A 23,877-nucleotide genomic window follows, 5' to 3' on the forward strand; every position below is an offset into this window, starting at 1 on the left:
TGTCATAAATAATTCATCATATATTTCAACTGGACAATAGCTTCGTCAATAGAAAAGGAAAAACAAGAAAGGCACGCTCCCGGTTACAGGACTCATGTCTGGAAATTTCTACTGTCTTCTCATTGAAAGTGTTTTTTCTCCCTAATATTTCAGAGTAAAAGCCTGAAACAATGCCTAAAGACTGGCCACATGTAGTGGAAGCCATAGAGATTGTAAACTGGGTCATAAGGGTAGCCTAGTGGTGAGAGTGTTGGACTAGTAACTGAAAGATTGCAAGTTCATACCCCCGAACTGACAAGATACAAATCTGTCATTCTGCCCCTGAACAGGCAGTTTAACCCACTGTTCCTAGGCCGTCATTGAAAATAAGAATGTGTTCTTAACGGACTTGCCTAGTTAAATAAAGGTCAAATAAATGAATAAGTCTTTGTATGGTGGATAGGCTTTCAATTGAAAAGCAGGCATTTCAAAATAATAGCACTTCCTAGATGTGGTTGTGAGACCTGTTGAATGTACAAATTCTCTAAAACGACATTGGAGGTGGCTTATACAGTAGTAGAGAAATTAACATTTCATTCTCTGGCAACAGCATTGGTGGAAATTCCTGAAGTCAGTTTCTGACAGTTTGAACAGAAATTCTTTGGTTATGCAAACCCAGAGTTTCATCAGCTGTCTGGGTGGTTGGTCTCAGACGATCCTTCAGGTAAAGAAGCCGGTTTAGGAGGTGCTGGGCTGGCATGGTTACACGTGGTCTGCAGCTGTGAGGCCTGTTGAATGTACAGCCATATTTTGTAAAATGACATTAGAGGTGGATTTTAGTAGAGAAATTAAAATTAAAATCTCTGGCAACAGCTTTGGTGGAAATTCCAGCAGTCAACATGCCAATTCCATGCTCCATCAAAACGTTGTGTTGTGGTACAAAACTGGACATTTTAGAGTGGCCTTTTATTTTTCCCAGCATAAGGTGCACCTGTGTGATGATCATGCTGTTTAATCAGCTTCTTGATATGCCACACCTGGTGTATGGATTATTTTGGACAAATGCTCACTAACAGCAATGTAAACAATTTTGTGCAACATTTTTGGAGAAATATAATTTTTTGTGCTTATGGAACATTTGAGATCTTTTATATTAGCTCATGAAACACCTTACATGTTGCGTTTATATTTTTGCTCAATACCCACTCAAAAAGACAGCCAAAAGTTTGATAAATTCCCAATGTGTCACTGCGCTTTTAACCATTTTAAAGCACAACAAAGTTCTCTGCAGATTATTAAAGCAAATGTGATCTCTGCAACCTTTGAATGCTATCTTGAACATGCACGCTTTCTAAGATTACATAAGAGGACATTTATCGTTACAGTAAACTTCAAGACAAATGTGTCCATGGATGTCTTTCTAATTTTAAGGTTGAATAAATACTGTTACAATAGTAAGATTTCACGCTCGCTATCCTCAAACTCCCTGTCATAAATCGACCAAGGCGCAGCGTGCATGTATTCCACATCTTTTAATGAAAGTGAAACCGAAATAGGTAAACAGCAAAGACCGTGAAGCAACCGAGGTGCACACAAACACACACAGAAAATAATTACCCACAAAACACAGGTGTGGAAAAGGCTACCGAAGTATGGTTCTCAATCAGAGACAACGACAGACAGCTGTCCCTGATTGAGAACCATACCCGGCCAAAAACAAAGAAAGAAAAACATAGAATTCACACCCTGGCCTAACCAAAATAGAGAATAAAAAGCCTCTCTATGGCCAGGGAGTGACATAAGATCACATTCACTTTAGTCTATTTAACTGTATTGTAAAAGCTTTATTGGATTGTGTTTGGTTGTCAATCTAAGTTTTAACCTCTACAGGATCGGCGTCACTCCCGTGGGACGGTTGAGCTAATGTAGGCTAATGTGATTAGCATGAGGTTGTAAGTAACAAGAACATTTCCCAGGACATAGACATATGATATGGGCAGAAAGCTTAACTTATTGTTAATCTAACTGCACTGTCCAATTTTAAAGTAGCTATTACAGTGAAAGAATACCATGCTATTGTTTGGAGAGTGCACAGTTATGAACTTGAAAATGTATCAATAAACCAATTAGGCACATTTGGGCAGACTTGATACAACATTTTGAACAGAAATGTAATGGTTCATTGGATCAGTCTAAAACTTTTCACATACATTGCTGCCATCTAGTGGCCAAACTCAAAATTGCGTCTAACCTGGAATAAAACATTGTGACCTTTCTCTTGCATTTCAAAGATGATGGGGGGGATTTCATGTTTTTCTTTTTTTATCTTTTACCAGATGTGTTGCATTCTCCTAAATTAATTTCACATTTCCACAAAATGCAAAGTGTATCAAGAATAGGCATATCCTTCAGGTCCTGAGCTACAGGCAGTTAGATTTGGGTATGTCGTTTTATGCCAAAATGTAAAAAAAGGGTCTGATCCTCATATTTTCTTAACGGCTTGTACTGTAAGTAAGCATTATATGTATCTGGTTGAGAGAATGCCATGAGTGTGCAAAGTCAAGTATCCCTAAACCTAAATATATTTATCACATTTTAGGTTACTACATGATTCCATAGTTTTGACGCCTTCACTATTATTCTACAATGTAAAAATAAAGAATTTTGGGATAAACATACTCAATCTTTTGACTGGTACTGTCACACCCTGGCCTTAGATATCTGTATCATTTTGGTTAGGCCAGGGTGTGACATGGGTGATTTATTGTGTTCGTTTGTCTAGGGGTTTATTAGATTAATGGGGTTGTGTTCAGTTTAGTTGTCTAGGTAAGTCTATGGTTGCCTAGAGTGGTTTTCAATCAGAGGCAGGTGTTTATCATTGTCTCTGATTGGGAGCCATATTCTTTGGGTATTTTGTGGGTGATTGTTTCCTGTCTTTGTGTTTTATGCACCAGTTAGGACTGTTTTGGTTTTCATGTTTATTGTTTTGTAGTTTGTTCATGTTAAGTGTATCTTATTAAAGAACCATGACCTTCAACCACGCTGCGTTTTGGTCCACCTCTCCTCCCCAGGAAGAAATCCGTGACAGGTACTGCATACAAAAATATTAATTCAAAATGTGAAGTGTTTTTCCCATGTTTCATGATTTGAAATAAACATCCCAGAAATGTTAGATAAACAATAAAAGCTTATTTCTCTCAAATGTTTTGCACAAATCTGTTTACAACCCTGTTAGTGAGAAATGTATTCTTTGCCAGGATAACCTATCCACCTGACAGGTGTGGCATTTCAATAGGCTGAATAAATAGCATGATCATTACACAGGTGCACCTTGTGCTGGGGACAATACAATACAAAGATACTATAAATTGTGCAGTTTTGTCACACATCACAATTGCACAGATGTCTCAAGTTATGAGGGCGCGTGTAAATGGCATGTTGACTGCAGGAATGTCCAACAGAGCTGTTGCCAGATAATTTAATGTTCATTTCTCGACAATAAGCCACCTCCAACATCGTTTTAGAGAATTTGGCAATGCGCTCAACCAGACTAAAAACCGCAGACCACATGTAACCATGCCAGCCCAGGACCTCCACATCCAGCTTTGTTACCTGAAGGATCGTCTGAGACCAGCCACCAGGACAGCTGATAAAACTGGAGTTTTTCTGTATGTAATAAAGACCTTTTGTAGGGGGAAAACTCAATCTAATTGACTGAATCTGACTCCCAAGAGTGTGGGCTTATGCCCTCCCAGGCACAACCATGGCTGCGCCCCAGCGCAATCATGTGAAATCCATATATTAGGGCTGAATTTTTCAACTGTAACTCAAATCTTGAAATTCTTGTATGTTGTATTTATAGTTTTGTTCAGTATATAAAGTGCATTCGGGAAAAGTATTCAGACCCCTTGACTTTTTCCATATTTTGATGTGTCACAGCATTTTTCTAAAATGTATTAAAATATTTATCAATCTACACACAATAATAAATAATGACAAAGTGATAACGGGTTTTTAGAAATGTTTCTAATTTACTTACATAAGTATTTAGACCCTTTGCTATGAGATTCATCTCAGGTACATCCTGTTCCATTGATCATCCTTGAGATGTTTGTACAACTTTATTGGAGTGGTAAATTCAATAGATTGCACATGATTTGGAAAGGGAAACATCTGTCTATATAAGGTCCCACAGTTGACAATGCATGTCAGAGCAAAAACCAAGCCATGAGGTTTAAGCAATTGTCCGTAGAACTCCGAGATAGGATTGTGTCGAGGCCACAGATCTGGGGAAGGGTACCAAAAATCATCATTCTTCAGGAGGCTGAATAAATTTGGCTTGTCACCTAAAACCCTGACAAACCTTTACAGATGCACAATTGAGAGCATCCTGTCAGGCTGTATCACCGCCTTGTAGGGCAACTGCACTTCCCTCAACCGCAAGGCTCTCCAGAGGGTGGTGCGGTCTGCACAAGTATCACCTGGGGCAAACTACCTGCCCTCCAAGACACCTACAGCACCCGATGTCACAGGAAGGCCAAAAAGATCATCAAGGACAACAACCACGAGCCACTGCCTGTTCACCCCTTTTCCATCCAGAAGGTGAGGTCAGTACAAGTGCATGAAAACTGGGACCGAGAGATTGAAAAACAGCTTCTATCTCAAGGTCATCAGACTGCTAAATAGCCATCATTAACTCAGAGAGGCTGCTGTCTACATAGACTCAAATCACTGGTCACTTTAATAAATGGATCACTCGCCAATCAATTTCGACAATCTTACATTACTTCTCTTATGTGTATAAACTGTACCTCATACCATCTATTGCACCTTGCCTATGCCGCTCCTGACATCGCTCATCCATATACTTGTATACATATTCTCATTCACCCCTTTGTGAGTATTTCAAAGTTGTTGGGGAATTGTTAGATTACTTGTTAGATATTACTGCACTGTCGGAACGAGAAGCACAAGCATTTCACTACACTCGCATTAACATCTGCTAACCATGTGTCTGTGACCGACAGCCCACTTGGAGTTTGCCATAAGGCACCTAAAGTACTCTGACCATGAGAAACAAGATTTTCTGAAACCAAGATTGAAATCTTTGGCCTGAATGCCAAGTGTCACATCTGGAGGAAACCTGCAACCATCCCTATAGTTAAGCATGGTGGTGGCAGCATCAGGCTGTGGGGTTGTTTTTCAGTGGCAGGGACTGGGAGACTAGTCAGTATCAAGGGAAAGATGAATTGAGGAAAGTACAGAGATCCTTGACGAAAATCTGCTCCAGAGCGCTCAGGACCTCAGACTTTCCTGTCCAACAGGACAACAACCCTAAGCACACAGACAAGACAATGCAGTAGTGACTTCTAGACCAGTCTCTTGAATGTCCTTGAGTGACCCAGCCAGAGCCCGGATTTGAATCCGATCAAACAACTCTGGAGAGATCAGAAAATAGCTCAGAAAAGCAGGCCCAAACCATGATGCTGCCACCACCATGTTTGACAGTGGGGATGGTGTGTTCAGGGTGTTACTATTACGCCAAACATAACGTTTTGCATTGTTGCCAAAAAGTTCAATTTTGGTTTCATCTGACCAGAGCACCTTCTTCCACATGTTTGGTGTGTCTCCCAGGTGGCTTGTGGCAAACTTTAAATGACACTTTTTATGGATATCTTTAAGAAATGGCTTTCTTCTTGCCACTCTTCCATAAAGGCCAGATTTGTGCAATATACGACTGATTGTTATCCTATGGACAGATTCTCCCACCTCAGCTGTAGATCTCTGCAGTTCATCCAGAGTGATCATGGGCCTCTTGGCTGCATCTCTGATCAGTCTTCTCCTTGTATGAGCTGAAAGTTTAGAGGGACGGCCAGGTCTTGGTAGATTTGCAGTGGTCTGATACTCCTTCCATTTCAATATTATTGCTTGCACAGTGCTCCTTGGGATGTTTAAAGCATGGGAAATCTTTTTGTATCCAATTCCGGCTTTAAACTTCTTCACCACAGTATCTCGGACCAGCCTGGTGTGTTCCTTGTTCTTCATGATGCTCTCTGCGCTTTTAACGGACCTCTGAGACTATCACAGTGCAGGTGCATTTATACGGAGACTTGATTACACACAGGTGGATTGTATTTATCATCATTAGTCATTTAGGTCAACATTGGATCATTCAGAGATCCTCACTGAACTTCTGGAGAGAGTTTGCTGCACTGAAAGTAAAGGGGATGAATAATTTTGCACGCCCAATTTTTCAGTTTTTGATTTGTTTAAAAAGTTTGAAATATCCAATAAATGTCGTTCCACTTCATGATTGTGTCCCACTTGTTGATTCATCACAAAAAAATACAGTTTTATATCTTTATGTTTGAAGCCTGAAATGTGGCCGAAAACTTTCGCAAGGCACTGTATATACACTCCGGACTCCAACATTGCTAATCCTAATATTTATGTATATCTTAATTCTATTCTTTTACTTTTACTGCACTGTTCTGACAGGGCAGTAATATCTAACAATTCCACAACGACTACCTAATACACACAAATGTAAAGGAATGGAATAAGATTTGTGTGCATTGTCTGATATTACTTCTCTGTTGGAGCTAGGAACACAAGCATTTTGTTACTTCCGCAATAACATCTGATAAATATTTGTATAACGACCAATAAAATTCAATTTTTATTGAATCCATATTGCGGAAGTTTAGTGTTATAGCGCGATTGAAATTTAAAGGTAATTTCTGATTGAGACCAGATATGCAGCATTTACCATGAATGCAGTCTCTGCGAACATTGGTTTTTATAATAAACTTCCACGATACAGATTGAATCGAGCCCCAAATCAGATCAAACTTTATTTAAAGTTTGATTTGAATTAGGCTTATTCTTTAACTTAGATGTTTGGTTGCAATAGAGATGTGAATTCAACCAAAGCTTTAAACCCGAGGCCTATTTTCAATTTTCTTGTTGAATCCTGGGTTGAAATTAAATGATAGCCTTTGAAGACATGGGCCTAAAAAGCATAATTGATGATATAAGATTGATAAAGTATATTTACTTTTCATTTGCTCTGTTAAATCTACCCTTTGAAATGACATTGATTGCTCTCGTGAATGTCTTGAGTTCTTAATTGGAGAGACATTTATGCAAGGTTTGTCTATGTTGAAAGTTGGTTACCATGACATAATCCCGTTGTTGAAATTTCACCCTCTAAATCAGTCTACATTGATGACTTTTGCAAATCCAATGTATTTTACTAAATTCCACATCACAATACGTTGACAAATTACATTGAAACAACGTTGATTCAACCAGTTTGTGCCCAGTAGGATGTTACTATCTTACCTGAGGGAATCTTTCACCCGTTCCTTCAGGAGAGGTCTGGTGGAGTGAGTCCGTCTTCTGGCCAACTCGTCCAAGCAAAGCTCGTTCAAAACATCCCTCTCCACGTAAAACTCCCCAGCCCTCTGCTCCTCAACTCCCATGTCTTCCAACACTGAACGTCTGTGTGTTTATTGCTTTGTGTGTCTCTCTGTCTGTCCTTCTAGTCTGAAACAGTGTGCGGAGGAAAATACCTCTCACAAAGGTCTCACAATTATCAACAAACTGTCAAACACCCTGATAAGAGGTACAAAAAAGCTACTCTATGTTCCAAGCTAGTCTGAGTGTACTCCTGGCTGTGTCTTTGTTTGTATCTCAGTTGGACCTTCCTCATATCTGGGTGCAGGACACAATCCCTAATATTCTGGTTCGAACAGAGACTTGGCTGACAAATAAGGACGTTGAGATTTGTGGTTAAAATATTTTCAGGTGTGATATATTGCAAAAAGGGAAAGGAGTGGCTGTTTATGTAAAAACAACACACATGGCATCATGTTGTCTAAATATTACTGTTCCCAAGAAAATTAGCTGGTTATAGAAAAGACAAATAAACCCAAATACACGTTTATTTGTTGCTGGGATTTACCACTGTGACTACTGAGAACAGAGGATGGATAAACAACATTGCAGTTCGTTACAGTATGGGATCTTACTTTGAGACAGGGAAATAATCCTGCAGCAACAGGAAATGTGAATTATTATGTGGATTGTAATAAATTTATATTTTCGTAGGTGTTGATACATTTTTCTTAATGGAAAATCAAGTCTGAAATTTCAAAGTGGAAATTACAAACTTCAGATACACTACACGTTTTATGTCAGGGTAATCAAACTAATAACGGTTAACTTCATATGGCTGCAGGGGCAGTATTGAGTAGCTTGGATGAAAAGGTGCCCATTGTAAACGGCCAGCTGCTCAGTCTCAGTTGCTAATATATGCATATTATCATTAGTATTGGATAGAAACAACTCTAAAGTTTCCAAAACTGTCAAAATATTGTCTGTGAGTATAACAGAACTGATATTGCAGGCGAAACCCTGAGGTATATCAAACCAGAAAGTGATTTCTATTTTGAAAACTCCATGATCCATAGCCTCCCTTTGCTCTATTTAAAGGGATATGAACCAGATTCCTTTTCTTATCGCTTCCTCAAGGTGTCAACAGTCTTTTATTTTGAAAAATGAGCCAGAACGATAACATTGCGTAGAGTGGTCATATGAGTTTTGCTTGTGCAATAGAATTTTGACAGCCATTGTTTTCGCCTCTCCTACTGTGAAAGACATTTGCGGTTGATATATTATTGATTATATATTTTAAAATCAACCTGAGGATTGATTATAAAAAACGTTTGACATGTTTCTGTGGACATTATGGAAACTATCTGGAATTTCCATCTGCGTCGTCGTGACCGCTCTTTCCTGTGGATTTCTGAACATAACGCGACAAACAAACAGAGGTATTTTGGATACAAAAATCATCTTTATGGAACAAACGGAACATTTGTTGTGTGTGTGAAAACATCCAAAGATCATCAAAGGTAAACAATTAATTTGATAGCTTTTTCTGAAAACTGGTGAGTGCTGTAGAGTCAAATGCCTCAAAATAAATGTTCAACTTTACTAAGGCTGGTATTTTGCTCGAACCCTTAAGTGATCCTAGCATAAATCCTAGATGTTCCGTTGTGCATGTGTGTTTATGCTTACGCAAGCACACATGTCAAGGGAAGGAAACCAAGTATCCTGGCAGATTACAACTTGTTCAGAATCTGGCGTAGTCACATAATTTTCAGGTCAATTCCTGGAGGTCAGTCAGAATTGGTGTCGAGGGAGTCTGTACTGGTTTTACTACCAGTCATTGTCTTCCACTATTGTAGTGGTGGTAGATATGAAGAAGTCTACTTCATAGCTATATTATCAACGGAGGAGATAGACCAGTCATACGCGGTGTGATCATGGTTCATCACTTTTCCAGGGTTCCATTTATTCCATTTATTAGTGGCGTGTGTTTAAAACTTCTTATGGTATAGGGGACGGATGCGTCCCACTTGGGCAAAAAACAGGGAAAATGCAGAGCAAGATCAAACTTTCATTAAATCACACATGTAAGATACACAATTAAAGCTGCACTCGTTGTGAATCCAGTCAACATGTCAGATTTTAAAAAAGGCTTTTCGGGGAAAGCATAAGAAGATATTATCTGATGATAGCACTACAGTAAACAAAGAGCGTAGCATATGCCACCCCAGTAGGCGCTACACAAAAAGCAGAAATAAAGTATAAAACATATCTTACCTTTGACGAGCTTCTTTTGTTGGCACTTCAATATGTCCCATAAACATCACAATTGGTCCTTTTGTTCGATTCATTCCGTCCATATATATCGAAAATGTCAATTTATTTGGCGCAACATCACTCCAAAATATTTCAAAAGTTGCCTATAAATTATGCTAAAATATTTCAAACTACTTTTGTAATACAACTTTAGGTATTTTTAAATGTTAATAATCGATCAAATTGAAGACGGGGTCTATCTGTTTTCAATAGAGCACGAGAGGAAACTAACACTACTTTTCAAGTCTTGGTCAACTCTCAACAGCGTTACCCTGTTCCAGGATGGCCCTACTTCTTCATTGCACAAATGAACAACCTCAACCAAATTCCAAAGACTGGTGACATCCACTGGAAGTGGTAGGAACTGAAAACAAGTTCCTAAGAAATATTGTTTGCCAATGAGAAATAAGTGAACAGACAGAGACATAAAAAAAATGAACGGTTAGTCCTCAGGGTTTTGCCTGCTACATAAAATCTACTCACAGACATGATTCAAACAGTTTTAGAAACATCAGAGTGTTTTCTATCCAAATATACTAATACTATGTATATCTTATATTATTGGCATGAGTTGCAGGAAGTTGAAATTTGGCACGCTATTTATCCAAATTGAAAATGCTGCCCCCTATACCGTAAGAAGTGAAACAAATATATGGATTTGCAGATACACTCAAAACTCAATCACTGACGGTTACTATCAGAGAGTCACACATAGCCTGGTCTTAGATCGGTATGGTCTTGAACCAACTATATGTCATGATTAGTCAGGAGATATGATCTGGGACCAGGCTAAAACATTTACATGTACATTTTAGTAATTTAGCAGACACTCATATCCAGAGCAACTGCAGGAGCAATTTGGGCAAAGTGCCTTGCTCAAGGACACAATACGTTTCACCTAGTCTGCAATGGGGTAACTAATGATGAAATGTGTAGGATATTATTTAGGAGAAAATAAAGAGTGCAGCTATGCTTCAGAAGTGTATTCAATCATACAAGTGCTGAATATGAAACAGATAAACACAATAAATTACACAACAGATCTGCTCATTTTACTGACGTTTATTTATCCATGTACTCAAACAAGAATTTTTACTTTAAGATATTGGAGTGTGTGTTCGATCAATGCTAGAAAATTACAAATCGTATTCAAAGTAGATTAACTAAGATCAGGAAATGAACAATTTAGTAAAATGTTCAAAATGCACATTAACATGAATTATTCACATCCTCTTTAGGAAAATACAGAAAGATACAAAGAGATTAGCTCTATAACAGTGTTCAAACTAGGGAAAAACTATACTCCATTTGACCCTGAAATACACAATGTATAGATGTGGCTCAAGGCTACGTGATGCCAACCTGGACTGTATGATATGTTACAAATTCCAATTTGTTGTGGCTAACGTTAGCTGGATTAGGAGAAGGATGCTGTGTTGTTGCTAATTATCTAAAATGCTAAAGTTGTCAGTGATATGATAGAAACACCTTTGGATAACAGAGTGAATAGCTGCTATTCATACTCATTCAGTGGATATTGAACTACCATGATTTACATAATTTTCAACATCAGCAATGAGGCCTAAGAAATTACCCATTGTATGTTTCCCCTTGGTATTGAAACCGTATAACCCTAGCTTATGAGAGACAGAGGAGTTCTCTAGAGCCAATTTTATTATAGTAATTTAGCAGAGAATGTTATACAGAGCAACTGACCGTTAGTGCATTCATCTTAAGATAGCTAGATGGGACAACCACATCTCAGTGAGAGTAAGTACATTTTTCCTCAAAGTAGCTATCAGCAAAGTCAGTGCAAAAAGAGAAAAAAAGGCAAGTGTGAGTGTTTGTTCATGAAAGGCAAGGGTGTTATATTTATATATATACAGTACCAGTCTAAAGTTTGGACACTTACTCATTCATGGGTTTTAATTTATTTTTTAAAACACAACTGATTGGCTCAAATGTATGAAGAATGAAATAAATTACACAAATTAACAAGGCACAACTGTTAATTGAAATGCATTCTCGGTGCCTACCTCATGAAGCTGGTTGAGAGAATGCCACGAGTGTGCCATGAAGGCAAAGGGTGGCTACTTTGAAGAAATTCAAATGTTAAACATATTTTGATTTAACACGTTTTTGGTTACTACATGATTCCATAGTTTTTATGTCTTAACTATTATTCTACAATGTAGAAAATAGTAAAAAATTAAGAAAAAGCCTTGAATGAGTGTGTCCAAACTTTTGACTGGTACTGTGTGTATGTATGTGTATATATATTTATGTGTGTGTATGTATATTTATGTATGTGTGTGTTTGTATATATATATTTGTGTGTGTATATACATATGTATGTATGTATGTATGTATGCATGCATGCATGCATGCATGTATGTATGCATACATGTATGTATGTATGTGTGTGTGTGTGTGTGTGTGTGTGTGTGTGTGTGTGTGTGTGTGTGTGTGTGTGTGTGTGTGTGTGTGTGTGTGTGTGTGTGTGTGTGTGTGTGTGTGTGTGTGTGTGTGTGTGTGTGTGTGTGTGTGTGTGTGTGTGTGTGTGTGTGTGTGTGTGTGTATGTATGTATGTATGTATGTATGTATGTATGTATGTATGTATGTATGTATGTATGTATGTATGTATGTATATATGGGAGAAGGCCCTTGAGGTACAGGACATACTACTGTCTGGGCCTAGGAGGAATGGATTAAATAGGGAGAGGGAGGGGGGTGGGGAGGTGAAGTGAACTGCTGACTCGACGACACATCTTTGGTGGCTGACAAATATATTGGGGAGTTTTATAGTTTTATTTCGGGGAGGTATTTTGTGTTCAGTTATTTAACATAGCATGAAGGGGGAACTGCCTTGGTCCAACCGGCAAAACACACACGGTGGTGCATTCTCTTTCACAGAGAGGAAAGAGGTGAGGGGAACCAATGGGAAGCCAGGCAGATGAAGGTGGAGTGGAAGAGGAACAAAGTGACCCCTGTTGGTTACATCTTGGTAGTGCAGGTCAAGTCCTAACAGAAGAGGAGATAGGGTCAGAACACAAGATATGATTCTGTGACTATATGAACTAATGCATTTCTAGGTAGCCTAAGAAATAATAACAAGAAAGTAGCTCAAAGTCTGCTCCACTCACCAGAGCATACTCGTAGATGATGGGTACGTCTGAGGCCCCATGCAGTCGGAGGCTGTGTAGCACCGCATCATGGATCGTAGTGAACAGACAGCTTTTAGGGATGGACTCAGAGAAGAAGCCTGCACTCGATAACTGCTCCACCACACAGACTGGAGGAGAGACAAACCAGGTTAGACAATACACATGTGAACCCCAAACACACACACAGACAACACAGGCTACGGCCAGAGCGCTGGAGCCTGAATTACCACACATACCAGTGGCGGTCGGTGCCATTTTAAGATGAGGGATGATGATACTTTTTTATGAGCATGGCCTTACAGTGTTTCTATTACAGCATATTGGATGACTGTCATTCCTTTTCCATTCAACCAGCTCAACGTAACAACGATAGGTTTAGGCTACTACATGATACTCAAATGTTTCCAATATCCATCATGAGGTTGCTACAACCTAGCATATGAATTAACGTTTACCATGTAGGTACACAGGTTAAGATACATTTTAGTAATCAAGGTGACAGATATTGACACATTCAATACTGGCTTGCACACTCTTGTCAGCATCTAGCTGATTTAGAGTGTAATTATTAGTCCAACTGTTGCAAATTATAGTTTTTCTTGGACAAATTCAGGCATGTTTACAATTGTCTCATTCATCCCCCCTCTTGTCTCTAACTATTCCCCAGGTCATGGCTGTAAATGAGAATGTGTTCTCAGTCAACTTAGCTGGTAAAATAAAATAGATGTTTATCCCTGTTTCACTCCGTTTGCTAGCGTTAAATAAAACATTTTCAACAGAATTGGTGGAATGAATACAACCCCTGATCAAAAGCAAACACATTTAACTTTCATATCAGCCAACTATAATTTCTTCTAGCATCTATGCACTTTCCTCCTCACCTTTCCCCTTCGCTTGTGGACTTCAGTAACAACATATCAGCTGTCTTTGACCAGGCGAAAAAACTTTTCCAAGCGAAACCTTAATATAATAACCGCTAACCTCTACACACAGCCTACATTGTTGTCACCATATTAACGTCATAATCAACATAGCTACTAGATCTAACGCGTTAGTAAACCCACTACAATTATGCAGTATAGTGTGCAGTTGAGCAGTTACACCAGTGGGCCCTGGTAGGAATACATTTATAAAACCAGAAGCTTACCTTGACTTGGAAGAGTTTCAGTGTTGGATAGCCAGCTAGCTAACATAGCATCCCTCTCTGTTTGAGATTGAGCCGTTTGTGTGAGTAGGCTAAACTAGCTCGCTAAGAAAATAAAAGTAAAGAATTTAAAAAATCTAAATCTCTCTCTATTTCTTGTTTCTCCTTCACTTGATAATTAATTTGTTCAAAAACTGTACAACTATTTTATTTCTCGCTCTGAGTCAACTACTCACAACATTTTATGCACTGCTAGCTAGCTGTAGCTTACGCTTTCAGTACTATGTTCATTCTCTGGACAACATGTCAGTTCATACTGCAAGAACTCTGATAGGTTGGAGGATGTCCTCCGGAAGTTATTATAATTACTGTGTGAGTCTATGGAAAGGGGTGAGAACCACATGCCTCCTAGGTTTTGTATTGAAGTCAATGTACCCAGAGGAGGATGGAAACTACGGTGCTACGTTACAGAGTGCTGTTGAATATACTGTAGACCTTCATTGCTAAACTGTGTTGTTTAATAAATTATTTGGGGATGTGAATATATTTAGTATAGTTTATGTTACATATATGTTTGACTTGTTTGTTTTCAGAATTTCAATGAAGAGGATGGTCCTCCACTGACACATACTCACCTTGGCATCCAGTTAAATAAATGTCAATGTCAATCTTTCTGTAGTTTAGGAATATCTGCAAAAAAAGAGAAAGTCAAATAAGAAGTCCATGTTTCTCTCAGGGACTGTTTTTGTTACACCAGTTTGGATTGATCTTGTTTTTCTCTTCCATCCCTCTTCATTTCCACCTCTTTCTATCTGTGCCTCTTAGGTACATAGGGTACATAAAATATAATTTAGGCCTGCCAACTCACAGAAAACAATACCTTTTGGTTGTTTTGAGCACAAGGCCACAAAGGAGAGCGACTGCAAACAATGTTACATAAGAAGACTGGATACAAAGAAACTAACAATAATACATTTCTGAAAACATCTGTGAACCAAACCTCTTTCTCTCTTTCCTTGTCTCCTCTCTATCCCCTTTGTGCTCAAACCCCACTCCTTCATCACCATTTTTCAAAACCACACACACTCATACGTTTTTCAGCGTCTTCACAGTGGCCGTGTCAGCAAAGTTGGCTGTGGATAGGTCCAGGATGATGGTGTGTGTGTTGTTGACGGAGCTCCTCCCCATCTCTCCTTCTCTTCCGGTACTGGACATCTGGGTCATGTGATCATAGCCATGAATATCAGTTTTAGAGTCCTGGTCGAACCCGTTACCTTGCTGCTCAAAACCCCAGTTCACCTTAGATTGACAGAGAGACAGAGTTTCAATCTTTACTCTGCTCTGATAAAATACACATTTCAAAAGCATTATGGGCTAGCTGTATACGATAACACTATTTTACAATTCAGAAGGTCTATTTTGAGAAACACACACATATCTATCATGAAAATATTTAGATATGGAGCCACCACAGATTTAGACTACGTGACATTGCAAAAATCTGAAACTTTCTGCCCAAAAATGATGCAGGAAAATTAATCCATGCTTTTGTCACTTCAAGGTTAGACTACTGCAATGCTCTACTTTCCGGATACCCGGATAAAGCACTAAATAAACTTCAGTTAGTGCTAAGACGCCTGCAATAATCTAGACTAGAACCCAAAATATGTTTATCATATTACCCCAGTGCTAGCCTCTCTACACTGGCTTCCTGTTAGGGCTAATTCCAAGATTTTACTGCTAACCTAAGAGCAATACCTGGGCTTGCTCCGACCTATCCTTATGATTTGATCCTGCTGTACATACCTAAACCTACGCTATGGTCACAAGACGCAGGCCTCCTTACTGTCCCTAGAATTTCTAAGCAAACAGCTGGAGGCAGGGCTTTCTCCTATAGAGCTCAATTTTTGAGGAAGGGTCTGCGTATCCATGTGAGAGAAGCAGACTCGGTCTCGACCTTTTGGTCTTTATTTAAGACTCATTTCTTCAGTAGGTCTTATGATTGAGTATAGTTTGTCCCAGGAGTGTGAAGGTGAACGGAAAGGCACTAGAGTAAAAACCACCCTTGCTGTCTCTGCTTGGCCGGTTCCCCTCTCTCCACTGGGATTCTCTGTCTCAAACCCTATTACAGGGGCTGAGTCACTGGCATACTGATGCTCTTCCATGTCATCCCTAGGAGGGTTGCGTCACTTGAGTGAGTTGAGTCACTGACGTGATTTTCCTGTCCAGGTTGGGCTATACTCGGTCTTGTCTCAGGATAGTACGTTGGTGGTTGAAGATATCCCTCCAGTGGTGTAGGGGCTGTGCATTGGCAAAGTGGGTGGGGTTATATCCTGTTTGTTTGGCCCTGTCCGGGGGTATCGTCAGACGGGGCCACAGTGTCTCCCGACCCCTCCTGTATTTATGCTGCAAAAGTTTGTGGGGACCCCCAGGGGCGCAAGGGTCAGTCTGTTATATCTGTAGTATTTCTCCTGTCTTGTCCTGTTTGAATTTAACTATGCCCTCTCTAATTCTCTATCCTTTCTTTCTTTCTGATGACCTGAGCCCGAGGACCATGCCTCAGGACTACCTGGCCTGATGACTCCTTGCTGTCACTAGTCCACCTGGTCGTGCTGCTGTTCCAGTTTCAACTGTTCTGCCTGCGGCTATGGAGCCCTGGCCTGTTCACCGGACGTGCTCCCTTGACCCAGACCTGCCGTTTTCAACTCTAGAGACAACAAGAGTGGTAGAGATACTCTGAATGATCGGCCGTGGGGACCATCTTACACAAAGGCCACTGTCAGTGATAAACACACCAAATTTGGCACAGAGGAAGATGCATGTACCCTGAAAATATTTACAGTGTGGCAAGAAAGTATTTAGTCAGCCACCAATTTTGCAAGTTCTCCCATTTAAAAAGATGAGAGGCCTGTAATAACACTATGCCAGACAAAATGAGGGGGAAAAAATCCAGAAAATCACATTGTAGTATTTATTTGCAAATTATGGTGAAAAATAAGTATTTGCTCAATAACAAAAGTTTATCTCAATACTTTGTTATATACCCTTTGTTGGCAATGACAGAGTTCAAATGTTTTCTGTAAGTCTTCACAAGGTTTTCACACACTGTTGCTGGTATTTTGGCCCATTCCTCCATGCAGATCTCCTCTAGAGCAGTGAGGCTTTGGGGCTGTATCTGAGCAACACGGACTTTCAACTCCTTCCAAAGATTTTCTATGGGGTTGAGATCTGGAGACTGGCTAGGACACTCCAGGACCTTGAAATGCTTCTTACGGAGCCACTCCTTCGTTGCCCGGGCGGTGTGTTTGGGATCATTGTCATGCTGAAAGACCCAGCCACGTTTCATCTTCAATGCCCTTGCTGATGGAAGGAGGTTTTCAATCAAAATATCACGATACATGGCCCCATTCATTCTTTCCTTTACATGTTTCAGTCGTCCTGGTACCTTTGCAGAAAAACAGCCCCAAAGCATGATGTTTCCGGCCCCATGCTTCACAGTAGGTATGGTGTTATTTGGATGCAACTCAGCATTCTTTGTCCTCCAAACACGATGAGTTGAGTTTTTAACAAAAAGTTATATTTTGGTTTGATCTGACCATATGACCTTCTTCTGGATCATCCAAATGCTGTCTAGTAAACTTCAGACGGGCCTGGTCATGTACTGGCTTAAGCAGGGGGACACGTCTGGCACTGCAGGATTTGAGTCCCTGGTGGCGTAGCGTGTTACTGATGGTAGGCTTTGTTACTTTGGTCCCAGCTCTCTGCAGGTCATTCACTAGGTTCCCCCGTGTGGTTCTGGGATTTTTGCTCACTGTTCTTGTGATCATTTTGACCCCACGGGGTGAGATCTTGCGTGGAGCCCCAGATCGAGGGAGATGATAAGTGGTCTTGTAGGTCTTCCATTTCCTAATAATTGCTCTGACAGTTGATTTCTTCAAACCAAGCTGGTTACCTTTTGCAGATACAGTCTTCCCAGCCTGGTGATGTGTACAATTTTGTTTCTGGTGTCCTTTGACAGCTCTTTGGTCTTGGCCATAGTGGAGTTTGGAGTGTGACTGTTTGAGGTTGTGGACAAGTGTCTTTTATACTGATAACAAGTTCAAACAGGTGCCATTAATTCAGGTAATGAGTGGAGGACAGAGGAGCCTCTTAAAGAAGAAGTTACAGGTCTGTGAGAGCCAGAAATCTTGCTTGTTTGTAGGTGACCAAATACTTATTTTCCAACATAATTTGCAAATAAATTCATTAAAACTCCTACAATGTGATTTTCTGGAATTTTTTTTAATCATTTTGTCTGTCATGGTTGAAGTGTACCTATGATGAATTACAGGCATCTCTCATCTTTTTAAGGGGGAGAACTTGCACAATTGGTGGCTGACTAAATACTTTTTTGCCCCAGTGTAGATATAGTCCCATCATAGATTTGGACCCTGGATCGTGACATACATTTTACTAAAAGGTTGCAGACTGTACCACTACTTTACAAACCTTTAATCTACAAAAAGGTATTGCCTATACTACTTTGATTGATTGATATATTTTTGGTCTATACTTCTTGCCCTGGATCACCTGAAAACCAAAAACTGTAACAGTAACACAGTATATTACAGTAGGCCAAATTGTAGAATAAATACATTTTCTGAGATGAATACAGCCAAACACAGAATCATATTTTGGTTTAATGGTTGAGACCGGGGTTCACGTCCTACCGCATGAGCATTTAACAAATGGCGACTAAAGCTACTTTGGAAAATATCCCAGCCATTGTGGTGGAATAGTTCACAATTGCTGTGAACTATTATCTCAGGTTGTGTTTCAGTCAGATATGTGCCTGTCAAGCATAATATTTTAATTTCAACCAGATTTTCTAATTCCAGCAGATTATAATGGACTGCAATTGGAATAAATTAAAGTCTATAACAGAGTTTAGTCTGACTTGGATTTTTCTGTAACTGTTGATTTGAGACAGCATTTCATGTACCCTCAGGGACCTCTAAAATCATCATTAAAAAAATACTTACTGGGTCAGTGAAGCCATACACCGAATAGAAAGAGACGAGTACAGCATCAAAAGCCCTGACATTACCCAGCTAATTTACTAGTGGCTTCTAAGCAAAATAAACTCCTGGCCTTGGACCTGACCTAAATCCCTGTATTCAACTGTATTCTGCACATCAACCAATGCTGTATATCAACCAATGGCAGGCATTACCCTCGAGCATACTCGATCCATGTTTATGCGTGCGTACATGTGTTCCCATGCCCACCCGCCTAGACACATGTCCGCCCCCCACACATACCAGAATGGGTCCAACCATATGACACTGGTCAGGAATAGGAGGGTCCAAGACACTTGCCACCAGTCCAAGCCACCCGGGCCGACAATCCCATCCATCGCCACAAGAGTGACCAGTAGAACAGTGAGACTGCACAGCCAGTCTGTCAATAATTTAACTCTTCCCCCACACTATTTCTTTCCCATCTGTTTTTATACATTTATAAATTCCCAAGGGAAAAGTTTAGAAACAAAGATGAAACATCAAAACACAGACACAGCACAGCCTCCATAGAATTAATCTCATAATAATAATGTAGAGCTCTCTTTACTTGCACACAATATAGCTGGGTTGCCCCACCTGCATGCCACCTTCTGTAAGTTTATCTAAAAAAAGCCCTTCATTACTGTAACATTGTATTACCAACAGCGGCTATTGTGTAACATGCCACGACCCCAAGGGCCAACTATGTGGTGGATCCATATCTAAGTCTTTTCAGGGTTCATAAATCTAGCTCTGTTTTTTTATACATGATGTCTCAATCTCAAAATCTTTCCAGGACACATTAATCTACCTCTGTGTCAAATGTGGTGCGTGTATCTCAAAAAGGCCCTCAGAATTGTAACATTTTATTACCGACAGTGGCCATTTTGTAAGATGGCCACCATGGACCCCAGGTGCCAAATGTGTTGTGGCTCCACATGTAAATATTTTCAGGATACATAAATATACCTCTGTGCCAGATTTGGTGTGTTTATCTCAAAACAATCTGTTTAAAATATTGTTGCCATATGCTGCCATTTTGAAAAATGGCTGCCACGCCCCAGGGGCAAAATCTGGGGTGGCTCCATATCTGAATCTTTTCAGGGTACATACATCTACACAATTGTTTTGCTTAAATGCCTCACTATACTCTAGTACATCACACTACACACCTGTCCGTTGATGGGTCGGTCAACTAGGGCAATGGCTGTCTGGTTCAATTTCAGGTCTGGGGAACCTTTCTCTTCATCCCTCTTGTCATCTGGATGGACTGTATTGTTGGGTAGGCGTCCATTCACACCATTCTGGGAAGGGAAGAGAAATAAGGTCACTAACCACTTTTGTGTGTGTGGTTCTTAGTCCTACACTACCGTTCAAAAGTTTGGGGTCACTTAGAAATGTCCTTGTTTTTGAAAGAAAAGCACATTTTTGGACCATAAAAACAACATCAAATTGATCAAAAATACAGTGTAGGCATTGTTAATGTTGTAAACGACAGATTTTTTGGGAATATCTACATTTATCAGCAACCATCACTCCTGTGTTCCAATGGCACGTTGTGTTAGCTAATCCAAGTTTATCATTTTAAAAGGCTAATTGATTATTAGAAACCCCTTTTATAATTATGTTAGCACAGCTGAAAACTGTTTGTCCTGATTAAAGAAGCAATAAAACTGGCCTTTAGACTAGTTGAGTATCTGGAGCATAAGCATTTGTGAGTTTGATTACAGGCTCAAAATGGCCAGAAACAGACTTATCTTCTGACACTCGTCAGTCTATTCCATGCGAGAAACAGCCTAGAAACTAACTTCATTAAATAGTACCCGCAAAACACCAGTCTCAACGTCAACAGTGAAGAGGCGACTCCGGGATGCTGACCTTCTAGGCAGAGTTCCTCTGTCCAGTGTCTGTTCTTTTGCCCATCTTAATCTTTTATTTTTATTGACCTGTCTGAGATATGGATTTTTCTGTGCAACTCTGCCTAGATATCAAAACACTGTCTATATAAACAACCATATCAGGTTGGTCCCATTGTCAGAATCCCGGAGCCGCCTCTTCACTGTTGACGTTGAGACCTGTGTTTTGCGTGTACTATTTAATGAAGCTGCCAGTTGAGGACTTGTGAGGTGTCTGTTTCTCAAACTAGACACTTGTCCTCTTCTTTCAAAAACAAGGACATTTCTAAGTCAAATCAAATGTATTTATATAGCCCTTCATACATCAGCTGATATGTCAAAGTGCTGTACAGAAACCCAGCCTAAAACCCCAAACAGCAAACAATACAGGTGTAGAAGCAAGTGATCCCAAACTTTTCAACGGTGGTGTTAAATAAGATAAATGTATGTATATATCCCTTCATACATCAGCTGATATGTGTGTTGGACGTGTATTATACCTTTTTTGCCTCTTTTTTGGCTTTGTTTTTTTCTATCTCGTCTTTTCTCTTTTCTTCAGTGTCTCTTTTCTTCTTTTTCATCAGCAGCATTCCAATGTCAATTCCACTCTGTGTAAGAAAATGAAATGGAGGGCTTGAGATAAAGAGAGTGAAGGAGACAGAAAGCAATTCTGAGAAAGAGGGCTATTGAGAGAATGACACACAAACACTAGTCACACGTGGGTCGGCTGTTTGTTCACCCGCACCCAACCACAATTCCTAATAACACATTTTCAACCGCAGGGGTGTGTCAGAAAAATGTGTGCTATTTTCACAGTGGAAATGATGAGCGCAATAGGTGGAAGTGGCACAAAACGACTGTTTTAATAAATACATTGTAGGTGTGACGAGGGCATGGCCACTCACTGGCCAATCAACGTGTTTAATGGCCTAAGGCCGTGTTCCCCGTCCTATTGGAGTTATCAGAATCTGCTCGTTCCCAGTTGGAAATTTCAATTGAATGACCCCGAATCCAAGTCAGAATGACAAGTGGGAAACTGAGAAAATGTTGTTACCCGATTTCCCACCACTGACCTTTTACTCTTTCAACCAAAAGATGACGACAAATTCCTTATCAATATGAATAATGAAGCTAGTCTGACCATATTGTCAATGTTAAGCAAGCTAGCTAACTTCATTATTAGCAATGTTAGCAAGCTATCTAAAATCTTATTGGTTGAAGAATTGTTCAGAGTTCTAAAGCACTTGAACACATCCACGTCAGACTGACAACTTCCCACAAGCAAGTGAAGCCAGCCTAATATGGCATGCCGTTGTCTCAAGATAATTCATAGTCGTTGCGTTGTCATCAACTCTGAATATTCCTAGTAGAACCCTTCAACCAAAGAACCCTATTATGTTTCAGATGAGTACTGGTTTTGTATCTTATTATTACTGGAATGTTCAGAGTTCTCAACTGACATGATGACTCCTTGCTGTCCCCAGTCCACCTGGCCATGCTGCTGCTCCAGTTTCAACTGACCTGAGCCCTAGGACCATGCCCCAGGACTACCTGACATGATGACTCCTTGCTGTCCCCAGTACACCTGGCCATGCTGCTGCTCCAGTTTCAACTGTTCTGCCTTACTATTATTTGACCATGCTGGTCATTTATGAACATTTGAACATCTTGGCCATGTTCTGTTATAATCTCCACCTGGCACAGCCAGAAGAGGACTGGCCACCCCACATATGCTCTCTCTAATTCTCTCTTTATTTCTCTCTCTCGGAGGACCTGAGCCCAAGGACCGTGCCCCAGGACGACCTGACATAATGACTCCTTGCTGTCCCCAGTCCACCTGACTGTGCTGCTGATCCAGTTTCAACTGTTCTGCCTTGTTATTATTCGACCATGCTGGTCATTTATGAACATTTGAACATCTTGGCCATGTTCTGTTATAATCTCCACCCGGCACAGCCAGAAGAGGACTGGCCACCCCACATAGCCTGGTTCCTCTCTAGGTTTCTTCCTAGGTTTTGGCCTTTCTAGGGAGTTTTTCCTAGCCACCGTGCTTCTACACCTGCATTGCTTGCTGTTTGGGGTTTTAGGCTGGGTTTCTGTACAGCACTTTGAGATATCAGCTGATGTACGAAGGGCTATATAAATAAATTTGATTTGATTTGTTTAGAAGCCTCTTGGACCTAGACTTGGCACTCCGGTAGCGCTTTCTGTGTGGTCGCAGGGAGAACAGTCTATGACTGTGGTGGCTGGAGTCTTTCACAATTTTTAGGGCCTTACTCTGACACCGCCTGGTATAGAGGTCTAGGATTGCAAGATAATTGGCCTCAGTGATGGAATGGGCTGGGCCATTAGCCCTACCGTCTGTCATCCTTTGAGGTCGGAGGCTGAGCAGTTACCATACCAGGCAGTGATGCAACCTGTCAGGATGCTCTTGATGGTGCAGCTGTAGATCCTTGTGAGGATCTGAGGACCCATGCCAAATCTTTTCAGTCTCCTGAGGGAGCATAGGATTTGTCATGCCTGCTTCACAGCTGTCATGGTGTGCTTGGACCATTTGTTGGTGATGTGGACACCAAGGAAATTGAAGTTGTCAACCTGCTCCACTGCAGACCGTCGATGAAAATTGATGTGTGCTCGGTCCTCTTTTTCCTGTAGTCCACAATCATCTCCTTTGTCTTAAGTTGCATTTAGCTGTCATTCTTATCCAGAGTGACTTACAGGATCAATTAGGGTTCCAGGCCGTGCTCATGAGCACATCGTCAGATTTTTTTTTTACCAAGTTTGATCGGGGATTCGAACCAGCAAACTTTTGATTACTCGTCAAGCACTAGGGTACTCGCTTAAAGTCTGATTCATATCGATGTGCTGCTACCGTCTCTTATGACCAAAAACTACTTCTGGACATCAGAACTGGGATTACTCAATACGGACTGGAAGAATCTTTT

General features: G+C 40.3%; 2 protein-coding genes across 3 annotated transcripts in view; both read right to left on the reverse strand.

Annotated features, from left to right (window-relative positions):
- The window catches only part of LOC118394877 (solute carrier family 26 member 6-like), a 35,921-nt gene extending 28,361 nt beyond the window's left edge, over positions 1-7,560 (reverse strand). The window contains exon 1 of the mRNA XM_052463953.1: positions 7,324-7,560. Within this exon, the coding sequence (XP_052319913.1) occupies positions 7,324-7,463 (140 nt within the window). The 5' untranslated portion in view covers positions 7,464-7,560. The remainder of the gene's footprint in view (positions 1-7,323) is intronic.
- Positions 7,561-10,737: 3,177 nt separating this feature from the next.
- The window catches only part of LOC118395236 (solute carrier family 26 member 6-like), a 35,053-nt gene continuing 21,913 nt past the window's right edge, over positions 10,738-23,877 (reverse strand). The window contains exons 14-19 of one of the 2 annotated variants that reach the window (XM_052463952.1): positions 21,433-21,540; positions 20,210-20,341; positions 15,091-15,213; positions 14,634-14,688; positions 12,834-12,982; positions 10,738-12,711 (exon numbers count right to left, since the gene is read on the reverse strand). In XM_052463952.1, coding sequence (XP_052319912.1) covers positions 12,685-12,711; positions 12,834-12,982; positions 14,634-14,688; positions 15,091-15,213; positions 20,210-20,341; positions 21,433-21,540 — 594 coding nt within the window. In that variant the 3' untranslated portion in view covers positions 10,738-12,684. Of the gene's footprint in view, positions 12,712-12,833; positions 12,983-14,633; positions 14,689-15,090; positions 15,298-20,209; positions 20,342-21,432; positions 21,541-23,877 lie in introns of both variants that reach the window. The other variant, XM_052463951.1, reaches the window with a different exon arrangement.

This window comes from Oncorhynchus keta, chromosome 15 (assembly GCF_023373465.1).
Source record: "Oncorhynchus keta strain PuntledgeMale-10-30-2019 chromosome 15, Oket_V2, whole genome shotgun sequence".
NCBI lineage: Eukaryota > Metazoa > Chordata > Actinopteri > Salmoniformes > Salmonidae > Oncorhynchus > Oncorhynchus keta.